Source organism: Zea mays, chromosome 2 (assembly GCF_902167145.1).
Source record: "Zea mays cultivar B73 chromosome 2, Zm-B73-REFERENCE-NAM-5.0, whole genome shotgun sequence".
Taxonomy (NCBI): Eukaryota; Viridiplantae; Streptophyta; class Magnoliopsida; order Poales; family Poaceae; genus Zea; species Zea mays.
The window spans coordinates 15,598,814-15,610,532 of NC_050097.1; the positions used below are offsets into that span (position 1 = coordinate 15,598,814).

Genomic DNA, 11,719 nt, shown 5'->3' on the forward strand with positions numbered 1-11,719 from the left:
GGGGTCCCTGGACCGACGAGTAAATTGTCGCCGCGTGCCCCAGCCCAGATGGGTCGGCGCGAGACGGAGCGCGAAGGGGGGAAGAAGCCGGAGGGAGACAGGCGTAAAAGGGGAAACCCACGGCCTTCGTGTTTGTCCCGTGCCCAGGTCGGGTGCGCTTGTAGTAGGGGGTTACAAGCGTCCACGCGGGAGGGAGCGAGCGGCCTTACGCGAGCGCCGTCCCGTCCTTCCCCGCGCGGCCAACCCTCTGTAAGAGGGCCCTGGACCTTCCTTTTATAGGCGTAAGGAAAGGATCCAGGTGTACAATGGGGGTGTAGCAGTGTGCTAACGTGTCTAGCGGAGGAGAGCTAGTGCCCTAAGTACATGCCATCGTGGCAGCCGGAGAGGTTTTGGCACCCGGCTCGTGTGGTGTCGTGGCCGTCGGAGGAGCGCTGGAGCCTGGCGGAAGGACAACTGTCGGGGCTGTCGAGTCCTTGCTGACGTCTCCTTGCTTCCGTAAGGGGCTGAGAGCCGCCGTCGTCATAGAGCATGCGGGGCGCCATCATTACTTGTTTACCAGGACGAGCCAGATGGGACGCTGGTCTTGTTCCCCGTAGCCTGAGTTAGCTTGGGGTAGGGTAATGATGGTGCCTCCTGTGACGTGGTCGGTCCGAGCCCTGGGTTGGGCGAGGTGGAGGCTCTTCCGAGACCGAGGTCGAGTCTGTCTTCCGAGGCCGAGGTCGAGTCCGAGCCCCTGGGTCGGGCGAGGCGGAGACCGTCGGTTGAGGCCAGGGCTGAGTCCGAGCCCTGGGGTCGGGCGATGCGGAGTTCGTCGTCTTCCGGGGCCGAGCCCGAGTCTGAGACCTGGGGTCGGGCGAAGCGGAGTTCGTCGTCTTCCGGGGCTGAGCCCGAGTCCGAGCCCTCGGGTCGGGCGAAGCGGAGTTCGTCGTCTTCCGGGGCTGAGCCCGAATCCGAGCCCTGGGGTCGGGCGAAGCGGAGTTCGTCGTCTTCCGGGGCTGAGCCCGAGTCCGAGCCCTGGGGTCGGGCGAAGCGGAGTTCGTCGTCTTCCGGGGCTGAGCCCGAGTCCGAGCTCTAAGGTCGGGCGATGCGGAGTTTCCTATGGCACCTGAGGCCGGACTTGGCTGCTGTCAGCCTCGCTCTGTCGAGTGGCACAGCAGTCGGAGCGGCGCAGGCGGCGTTGTCCTCTTGTCAGGCCGGTCAGTGGAGCGGCGAAGTGACTGCGGTCACTTCGGCTCTGTCGACTGAAGGGCGCGCGTCAGGATAAGGTGTCAGGCCACCTTTGCATTAAATGTTTGCGTTAAATGCTTCTGCGATACGGTCGGTCGGCGTGGCGACTTGGCCAAGGTTGCTTCTTGGCGAAGACTGGGCCTCGGGCGAGCCGAAGGCGCGTCCGTTGCTTGAGGAGGTCCTCGGGCGAGACGTGAATCCTCCGGGGTCGGCTGCCCTTGCCCGAGGCTGGGCTCGGGCGAGGCGAGATCGTGTCCCTTGAGTGGACCGAGCCTTGACTTAATTGTACCCATCAGACCTTTGCAGCTTTGTGCTGATGGGGGTTACCAGCTGAGATTAGGAGTCTTGAGGGTACCCCTAATTATGGTCTCCGACAGGTATCATATGGATATCGCAAAAAATACTTTTATTTTCGACGGCTACCGACACGACTCTCCATCCACTGTCGTCTATGCATGCCCTCAAGAGTCTCTAGTTCGTCCGCCTCCACTGCTATGTAGAGAGGAGGCATCGTCAAGTTCGTTGAATAGGGCTCGGGAGTGGGGAAGATAAGAAGAGTTAGAACATCTTCAAGAGACTAGCTAAATGACTCGTTAAACCAAATTTTAGCTACTCAATATTAAATTAAATCTCCAACAGACTAGCTATCGGACTCGCAAACTATCTGACTCTGTAAATTGGCTCTCTCGCTAGCTAAATTTGGCTAGCCACCTGATTAGCCAAACTAGATAGATAGTCTGTTGGACTGAGATGTTATATATAAAGTGTAATCTTTATGAAAACGTAAATAGATAGTTAAATAGAGAGTAAAAATGAAGAGTTTCTTAGGGGCGTTGGAATCGTGGGACGGTGGGAGGAGAAAGAACTCGTTGCTTTCTGTTCTGCGCTGCCCAACCCAACCCCATCCCGGCCGTTATATCCGCAACCGAATGTGGCCGCTGTAGCCGGCCCATGACCATGAGAACGATTGGGCTTCTCGACCATTCCTATGGAAAATATCCAGCAATCTGAGCTTATGAAGCCCATACAGTAATCAAACCAGGTGTCTCATCTCTCTGCCGCATCAACTATCTTGCTTGCTTGCCGCGCGAGTAGTTTAATCACCGCCTGCCTACCTGCCCGTCCTCCCTCCGTTGTGTGCATGGCTCCTGCTGCATGCAAGGGCAAAAGCGCGGCAGGGGTACGTGGCGGGTCCGGGTGGGGCGAATGAAAAGCGGGAATTCACCTTTTTTGCAGGGGTACGTGTTGGGAGGTGAGAGGCGTAGTTTCATTACGCCAATAATTGGAGCCCCCGCGCGTCCGTACAGGACTCACCAGCACGCAGCGGCTTTCCCGCACGCCAATGGCCACCGGACATGCATGGCCGTAGATATGAGCCTGCAGCTCGGCGTTTCATCATCGGTTCCTCTTCTTCTTCTTCTTTTCCTATTTCCCTAGTTGCCGTCTCTTCTTAGCAAGAGCGCGCAGCCGGGCCCGGATGACATGGTGAGAACATGCACGCATCGTGTGTCGCACAAAAATTCAGTAGATGATCATCCCCGTCGGCTTCCACAGCGCAGCGGGCAGCTCATGCGCGATAAGAGCAGTTGCACTTGCATACTTGCATGCATTCTCCGATCCACCCATATACACAGGTAGAGATGTCAATGGGGACCCGATACCCATCAACCCGTGGGGAATTCCCCTATTAGGGTATGGGTATGAGACAAAAATTGTACCCATGAGTATAGACTAGGTATATGCCCGTGCGTTGCAACGGAAGACACTTGTGTATACATAGTCATTTTTAGTAATGCTATCAAGAATCAACTCATAAATCATAACAAATGTTGAAGTCTCTCATTTGAAACAACCAAAATTTGGCTCAATGGCATTATTAATCGAAATATGCAAATCCTAGGTTGATAATACAGGATATGATGATGTACCATGGCCTTCATAGAACAATTTTGTATTGTAGGGTGAAAAATTATAAAACTATATTCTAAGCATATTGAAAGGGATGGTGAGTTGTGATTATCAAAATTCATGTTCAACTCAAGTTCACACAATTGTCAAGTCTCTATTGTACATACTCGTTCTCAAGCAACAAAAAATATATATATACTCAGGTTAGACAGGGATTGTTGGGGCGAAGGCAAAGACGCCACCCTTCGCTCGAGGCCTTCGCTGCAGCCGCTGGTCCGACAGAGACAAAGCGGGCAGGGACACCCTTCGCAAGACTCGGCACGTTGACGAAGGCCTGCGGCGACGTCCTACCACGGCGCGTCCTCGTTCAATCCCAAGGCCCACGTGCGATCTGGCCCATTGTAACGGGCCCCGCGTGGCCGCCTCTGTATTACGGGCCTGACTTGTAAAGGAGTACTTGTAATTACGGTCTGTAACCCTGCTTTATGGGAATATTCTGGGGATAAAATAGGTGTCTGAGGGCACATGCGTCCTTAACACAAGACGCTGGGCACTCAGATACCTATAAATACCCCCGCACAGTGCCCGTGAGAGGCTAGATCAACAGTGCTATTGCCCCCGTGCACGTAACCCTGTTGTCACCACCGTTCACTCTTGTTGGCCTTCTTGCTGCAGAGAGCAAGTTCCAACAGGGATCAACTCAAGTTCACACAATTGACAAGCTTCTATGTATGTACATACATGTTCTTAAGCAACAAAAAGTATATATACTCCAAATACATGAAAAAACACATACTTAGCCCATGTAGTCTTTTATAAAATAGGCCATACTTCCCACAGTTGCATAGCTGCAATCACTTGTAGCTAAGCAGAACCGAGTTGATTACATGCATGATCACACGGATACTGGTGCCATCTGATGCGGTCGTGGGGAGTGTCCGTTGGTGGGCCAATTGGCTGTAGACTTGCTCAAAGATTGGTGGCACATGCACCGGGATGATCTGGTCTGCTGGGTTGATTGCCATGGCAACATCTGTCATCCATTGAACCTTCCGTGATGTCTCATTGTGAATGTCAATTGCTAGCTGCTGCAATAAGGCCAGAAGGACCCCCTGGTTAAGAGGTACTGGAACCATTGCACATAGTGCCCGCAAATCAACCTGTACAAGGGGATGTAAGCATCACAAAGCCAAAACAAGATTGTTCTAATATGGAAAAGTAGGGTCGATCTTAGCTGATCAATTTGGTGGAAGGAAGATACCTGGGAGCACAGCCACGATACTATGGAAACATCACTCCTTTGAAGAGCCATTGTAAATGCTTCGTCAAACTTGCGTTCAGATATCAGTCTGCTCAGCTCTCTCATCGGATCTAACGGAGCCTCAACCTATCAAAAAACGGAAGACAGATTAATGTCTAGATGCATGCTTGTTATTTTATACTTTATATTCTAAAAACTCCACATAAAATAATTAGAACTGTCATTAACACAACCAATAAACATGTAACAGATATGAGAATAAATACATAGAAAAGACCAGATATCACAAGAATGAAATGAAATAAACAAATTCTGATCAGCATTGAAGACGAAAAATTGTCTGCATGCACCTCTTGGGGACCACCCATAGGACCATTAATGGGCTGCAAAGCACTGGTATTATGTGCCTTGGCATTCCCAGAAGTAACAAGTGCCAATAGCTTGCGATTGCCATCAAGTAACTCCGATGAAAAACTCTGGGTGATTGATGAAGCAGAATTGATGGTTTCCTGGGAGTAAGTGAAATAAACAAAATACAGAAATCATTACTTAGCAGATGGCTGGAAAGAAATGAGCATCCATCAATTGAAGTTCTTGTTATTTAACATACAAGTATATCAAAAATAGGGCTTGAACTTACTTTTAGAGTTAGCGCTAACGGAGTATGTGCAGCCTCAACTTGCTGCTGAATAGCATTGGAGTGCTCAGACATTCCCTTTTGAAATGCACCATCTACTTGCTCAAACATTGTCTTGCATGCTTGCTCAAATGCTGGAACAAGCAATAATCAAAGATCTGTACCTAACTGAAATTTTAAGATCGTACATGGGGAAAATGAAAGATTTGTACCAAACAAACCATTAACGAAATTGTGTACCCCCACCACATAACTTTCCAAGAACACCTTAGTACAAAAACGAAAATGTGACAATTAGAATAGTTACCTCGCCTACAATTGCAATAAAGAGCCCTTTTTGTAGCTGCAAAGATATATCTCTGAGAACTATGTTCAGCTCAGCAACAGAGCTGCTAGACCAAGAACAGGATACATTCTGAAAGACGATGGCCATTGGATTATGAGTTACTTTGGTATATCTCTTAAAGTGGTGGTTTAAAAGGTCAGCAGAGGCATTTAACTCGGATGAGTGATGCTCTGGAGTAGATAAATAATTACTCAGCCGTCTGCTAGAGATAACAGCCTGCAGCAAACAAAGCATGCAATGTTAGTCAGCTGTAAGTTGAAAAGCTTTGCGGCACGGTTGTGCTTCGCCACACAGTGGAGCTCGTCCAGTTGGGATGGGTCTTTGCCGAACAGGGTGATGTTTTGAGGCAAGCAGCCGAGGGGGCCTGTGTTGTGAATCCAGAACTTCCTAGCACCTTGGTCATACAGTTTCTGAAATCAAGGAACAGAGAAAATGGGTCAGGTGTGAAGCACCTCCTTACACCAAGACAGCATATAGAAGGAAGAGTATGGAAAGAATGAAATTTCTGAACTTGGAGACCTAAGTGAATTACATTTACATCAGAGTAGGATCCCTGTACACCAATTAGTCAGCTTTGGGGAAAGAGGCATAGGAAGTGCTATATCTTTTACAAACCTTGAGACCATTCTCAAATTCCAACAAAATAGTTGGAATGGAAACGATGACCTGGTCCTCTGTTCTTGAATAGAACTCACCAGCAAGGTCATTCTGCCCAATATCGAACGTGTAGAGTCCCTCTGAGAAGTAATCTTGCTGAGGAATGTAAATAAGTTAAACATGCTTAGAATCAGTGCTCTGCTGATGGGAACTGAGGGTTTAACAATTGGACCAGTTGCGGTAGTTAGTGGTAAAGCTGCCTAGGAACAGACTGGTTGGAAAATTTGCAAAAGAACATTTCAGCAAAGCATGTAGCTATAACATGTAGTTAACTAAGAGACAATTGGTTGTTACCTTGAAAGCCACATGAGACTTGCTGATGTTCTTGATCCTGACAGCGCTCCGGACTTGCTTACCGGGTTCATCTGTAGACAGTCACAATTAGAGACCAAAATTAGTCGAAAACAGCTGGATGGGGAAAAAATGCAGTAAACTACATATCTGCCATGCCCTTTAACTATCCGTCGATTTAATCTCTATATAAGAACAGTCGCCCAAAGTTCGTATAATAAAAAATCCCCTTTTCTCGACGAATAGAAGTTCTGTCCGACGGAAGTTGAAAAGGAACAACAGCTTTCACCGAGCAAGCAAAGAGACAGTTGCGGAAGCAGAAAAATTGAGGAAATCAAACGAAAGGCGACGCGTTGACGAGACAGCGCGATCGAATCTAAGAACTCGTATAGCAGCGGGAGACGGGATGCAGCCGCGGTGAAAGAATGATAAGAGGAGCAAATGGTTGAAAGGCGCCTTCTTCTCCACGGGCCATCCGTGCTAGTAGAAAGGAAACAGTAAACCACCAGAGTAGGAGCAGTCGAGAGGCGGCAAGAAAATTAACAGAGCGCCGCGCACAGATTGCTTACATGGGAAATAAAACTTAGCGGGCGGGTTGAGGCGGAGGCGGCGCCGGGTGGGGAGCAGCGACCGGATCACCTTGAGTCTGTATTTTATAAATATAAAAGATTACTAAAGTTTTGCCATTAGTATGAGCTACACTTAGTTTACATGTGGAAAATTAGAGCTACACAAATACATGTGGATTAGGACATATTGTGTGTGTTTCTTAATTTGACATCCATCATGCTGCTTTGACTACGTATAGATCCTGAGATAAACGCCGAGTTAACAAAACACATCCATATAACTGGTAGGAACAGATAGAGTTCAAAACTACCCGAACACGATACTTATACAAAAGTGAGGGATAAAATATAGTTAAAACATGGGTCAACAGCTATCATATGCGAAACAATATTAAAGCTCGTTCTGGACTATTCATCATCCAAAAATAAGAACATGAATATTGGATAAGAAGCATACAGAAAAAGAAAAGCTTTCGATAAATGGTATTATCCAAAGTACATGTTAATTAGAACACATTGAAAATATACATACCCAGACCTTTATTTTCTTTGGTTCAGAGCTTTCTCGTTAGTCGTTATGATGTGGAAAATTCCATGAATCTGTTGTGGGCTATATATGCTCATTGCGTAAAATAAGATCCAAAAAGTAGTACCCCAAAACGATTCAGGTAATGAGCACAGCTCGTGCAAGGCTCACAATCCAAATCATCATATTTTTACAACCAATGAACCGAACAGGAGGTACCGAAACCATTCAATTCAGCACACCACTGTTGATCCAATGCGCGAAACAGGGTTGTAGCCTGTAGGACCAACAAGGTAATGCTCGAACAACATCGCCAGCTAGAGGGTTGGAGCACTCGCGGAACTGGATACCCAATTCATGCCAGCCTACCTTCCAATCCGTGGAGAATTCTCACAAGCACCATCTCCCGCAAAATTTGAAGCCACGTGGAGGGAATTCTGCACGAACGTGTCGATCACCCCGCCCAGCCATCCTCACGCCACCTGTGTGCGTGGTCTAGATTGGCATCCAGTACCGTTCGCCCATCGCAGTTTAGTTCATACCACCATACAGCAAGGCACCCAACCCACGGCGCAAGCTACAGGACCGATGGAGGAGGGGGACTCGAGATGGGAGGTCACAAGTCGTCGGAAGCTACGACTTGGTGACCGTGGGAATGGACGCGATCTACCAGCGCAAGATGTGGGCGACACCCTGGAGAGCGGATAAAGGTCTCACCGGCGAGGAGGCACCTTGGGAGGGAGAAGGACAGCCGAGGAAGAGGAGTGTCCCCGTGGGGGAAGGGGACTTGTCACAAGGAGGAGACGGCGACGGACAACGCGAGGTGGGTGTGCCAGGCGGAGGAACGGGCGTCACCGCGAGCAGGGAGGGGCGCAGCAGCCGTGCGTCCTTTGTCGAGGCAGGGAGGAGGACGCGGGCAGGGAGGAGGATGACGAGGACGAGGTTACCTGCGGGTTCGCGGCCGTGCTCGGAGGAGGCGCCGTCCCCCGCCTCGCCGCCGTGGAGGCCACGGAAGAGGCCCGCGGAGGCCAAGGCGCGCGTTGCCGCATCGCGGAGGGCGGCGGACGCGGGGGATCTGCGGATGACGCGGACATGCAGGCGGTTGAGGATCATCGGTCGGTCGAACTTGGTGGCGGGCAGAGAGTAGAGAGGAGTACGCGGCGTTGGTTTGTCGGGTCAGGGAGGGAAGGTGACGCGACGTTCTTGCTGACCGCGAACGCGTGGGCTGAGAGGAAGTAGCTGGGCGCAGATCTGGGGAGGAGCGAGGCGGCGATAGGCTCGGCTTCTCCGGGTCGAAGACGCGTGTGGATCTCAGCAACGTGGAGGCTATGACGCGTGCGGATCTCGGCAACGTGGAGGAGGGCGAGGAGGCGGATCACAAGGAGGAGACGGCGACGGACAAGGCGAGGCGGGTGTGCCGAGCGGAGGAACGAGCGTCACCGCGAGCAGGGTGGGGCGCAGCGGCCGTGCGTCCTTTGTCGAGGCGAAGCCTGAGGCGAGCATTTCGCGGCTGGGGAAGATGGGGGCGGGGGCGTCGGGGTGGGTGGAAGCGAGGGGCGCCGAGGGGAGGAGGCAGAACCAGGGATTGTGCACGCCTACATTAGTAACATAATTAGTAGTAGAGATATGGGACAAAATCTCCACCCATTGGATAAACTGGTATGGGTTTGGAAAGCAATAATCCGAACCCGATTACTCATGGGTATTTTATACGTGTACACCTGTCGTGTTTGTATGAATGAGTTGAGGCCGAGCCGACCACCAAGCCCAGCATGGCAGCGCACCAGGCTCTAGGTCCTAGCCCAATAAGGCAACACGGCAAGGCAACTATCAGACTAGCAAAAAACAAAACTCTAAAATAACCAGTCATATGCTACGCCCTGCCCAGACGACGATGACGACCATGGGTTCTCAGGCGGCAACGAACTTAGATGGTGACCAAGGAAGGTGGGCAAACTCCATTTCTCCATTTCTTCTATCAGTCCCGAAGTACTTATTTCTTTTCTGATGGATGGATGAATGGATCATGGTTCATGGATGAGTGCTTGCCGATGTGGTGATGTCTGAAATCTAGATTGTTTGTGCTACCTGTTAGTACCTAGTTATCTCTTAATTGGGGATGGGGACCCATTGGGGACCCGAAATCCGAATGGGGATGGGTATGAGATGAGTTTTGTACCCATGATGGGTATGGAGATAGGTATGGGGATGGATCAAACATGATGGGGATGGGTATGAGATGTTATAGCTCGGTGGAGAATTCCCCATTAACATCTCTATACACAGGACACATCAGACACGTACAATGAAACAAAATAAAACACTGACACTGACAGAGCATAGTTCCCCATTCTCCGCTACAAAAAGCACAGCACAGCTCGACAGCATACATCAATCGTTTGCCCTTCTATTAATGTGATCTACTCTTCTAGCTATATATGTAGGGTAATCTAGATAGACACCATGTTGTTTGCCGTTTGCCATAGCGAAACAAGACAAATTGCGCATTCATATTGTACTGTTCCAAATTGTAAGCTTTCACCAATTTTTTCGTTAAAGCTAGACAAGTTTGGCTTAGCTTATGACCAAACTAAAGCTTATCTTACAATTTAAAACAAAGGGATTAGTTCTATACATGAATTATGTATCAGCAAATAATACGTCTGAAGTTAATGTCAAGCTCGATAGTTCATAGAGAGTGAGAGCACCTAGAGGGGGGGGGGTGAATAGGTGATCCTGTAAACTTCAAAACTTAAGCCACAAAACTTTGATTAAGTGTTAGCACAGTTAATGCCAAGTGGCTAGTGAGAAGATCTTGCACAATAGGATAATCACACGGAGTTCAACACAGAGAAGACACAGTGATTTATCCCGTGGTTCGGCCAAGTACAAAACTTGCCTACTCCACGTTGTGGCGTCCCAACGGACGAGAGTTGCACTCAACTCCTCTCAAGTGATCCAATGATCAACTTGAATACCACAGTGTTATGCTTTTCCTTTCAATTTCCCGTTTGCGAGGAATCTCCACAACTTGGAGTCTCTCGCCCTTACACTTGAGATTCAACAAGAAATACGGAGTAAGGGAGAGAAGCAACACACACAAATCCACAGCAAAATGCGCACACACACGGCCAAGAATCGAGCTCAAAAAGACTATCTCAAAGTTCTCACTAGAACAGAGCTCGAATCACTTAGAATGACAAACGAATGCGCAAAGACTGAGTGTGGATGATCAAGAATGCTCTAAGGTTGCTTGGTGTTCTCCTCCATGCGCCTAGGGGTCCCTTTTATAACCCCAAGGCAGCTAGGAGCCGTTGAGAGCAATTCCAGAAGGCCAAACTTGCCTTCTGTCGTCGGGTGCACCGGACAGTCCGGTGCACACCGGACACTGTCCGGTGCCCGATTTCCTTCCTTAAACAGCGCAGTCGACCGTTGCAGATGCGGGAGCCGTTGGCGCACCGGACATGTCCGGTGCACACCGGACAGTCCGGTGCCCCTTCCCGACCGTTGGCTCGGCCACGTGTCCCGCGCAGATCGCGCGGCCGACCGTTGGCCCAGTCGACCGTTGGCTCACCGGACAGTCCGGTGCACACCGGACAGTCCGGTGAATTTTAGTCGTACGCCGTCGGCGAATTCCCGAGAGCGGCCTGTTCGGCCGAGGCAGCCTGGCGCACCGGACACTGTCCGGTGCACCACCGGACAGTCCGGTGCCCTAGACCGAAACAGCCCCTTGGCTGTACACAGCCACCTTTTTCTTTTTCTTTTTCTTCCTGTTTCCAATACTTAGACAAGTATATTAGTACACAAAACCAATGTACTAAGACTTAGAAACATACCTTTGCTCTTGATTTGCACTTTGTTCATCCATTGCATGAATTCACATTTTAAGCACTTGAGTTGGCACTCAATCACCAAAATACTTAGAAATGGCCCAAGGGCACATTTCCCTTTCAATCTCCCCCTTTTTGGTGATTTATGCCAACACAACATAAAGCAACTAGAACAAGTGCAAAACCACTTCAAATAACACTTAAATTTATTTTGATTCATGTTTGGCATATATGGATCATCCTTTGCCACCACTTGGTTTGTTTTTGAAATCAAACTCAAATCTCTATCTCTAAGTCAAACACACATGTTAAAGCATATAGAGAGTTATTCCAAAAGAGATTGATCAAAGATTTCAAAAACTCCCCCTATTTCCCATAATCACCACTTCTCCCCACAAGAAGCCAACTTTTGACAAGAGACACAATAAAAGAATTTTGTTAAAACAAAAAGCTCTATTCTACTATTT

General features: G+C 49.2%; 1 protein-coding gene across 1 annotated transcript; it reads right to left on the minus strand.

Moving 5' to 3' along the window:
* Window positions 1-3,953: 3,953 nt before the first annotated feature.
* On the minus strand, window positions 3,954-5,201 carry LOC103646034 (enhancer of mRNA-decapping protein 4). Its single transcript, XM_008670773.4, has 4 exons — window positions 5,037-5,201; window positions 4,747-4,905; window positions 4,397-4,522; window positions 3,954-4,295 (listed from the first exon to the last, which is right to left on the minus strand). The coding sequence occupies exons 1-4, from the start codon at window positions 5,142-5,144 to the stop codon at window positions 3,990-3,992; spliced, it is 699 nt and encodes a 232-aa protein (XP_008668995.1). The 5' UTR covers window positions 5,145-5,201; the 3' UTR covers window positions 3,954-3,989.
* Between the last annotated feature and the right edge of the window lie 6,518 nt (window positions 5,202-11,719).

Bases quoted from the DNA above. Each gene is read 5' to 3' on its own strand.
- LOC103646034 (XM_008670773.4), bottom strand. From the start codon at position 5,144: ATGTTTGAGCAAGTAGATGGTGCATTTCAAAAGGGAATGTCTGAGCAC. The intron at 4,906-5,036 runs GTAAGTTCAAGC...ACTTACTCCCAG, and splicing joins CGTTAGCGCTAACTCTAAAA to GAAACCATCAATTCTGCTTC. The intron at 4,523-4,746 runs GTGCATGCAGAC...GTTTTTTGATAG, and splicing joins CTATGGGTGGTCCCCAAGAG to GTTGAGGCTCCGTTAGATCC.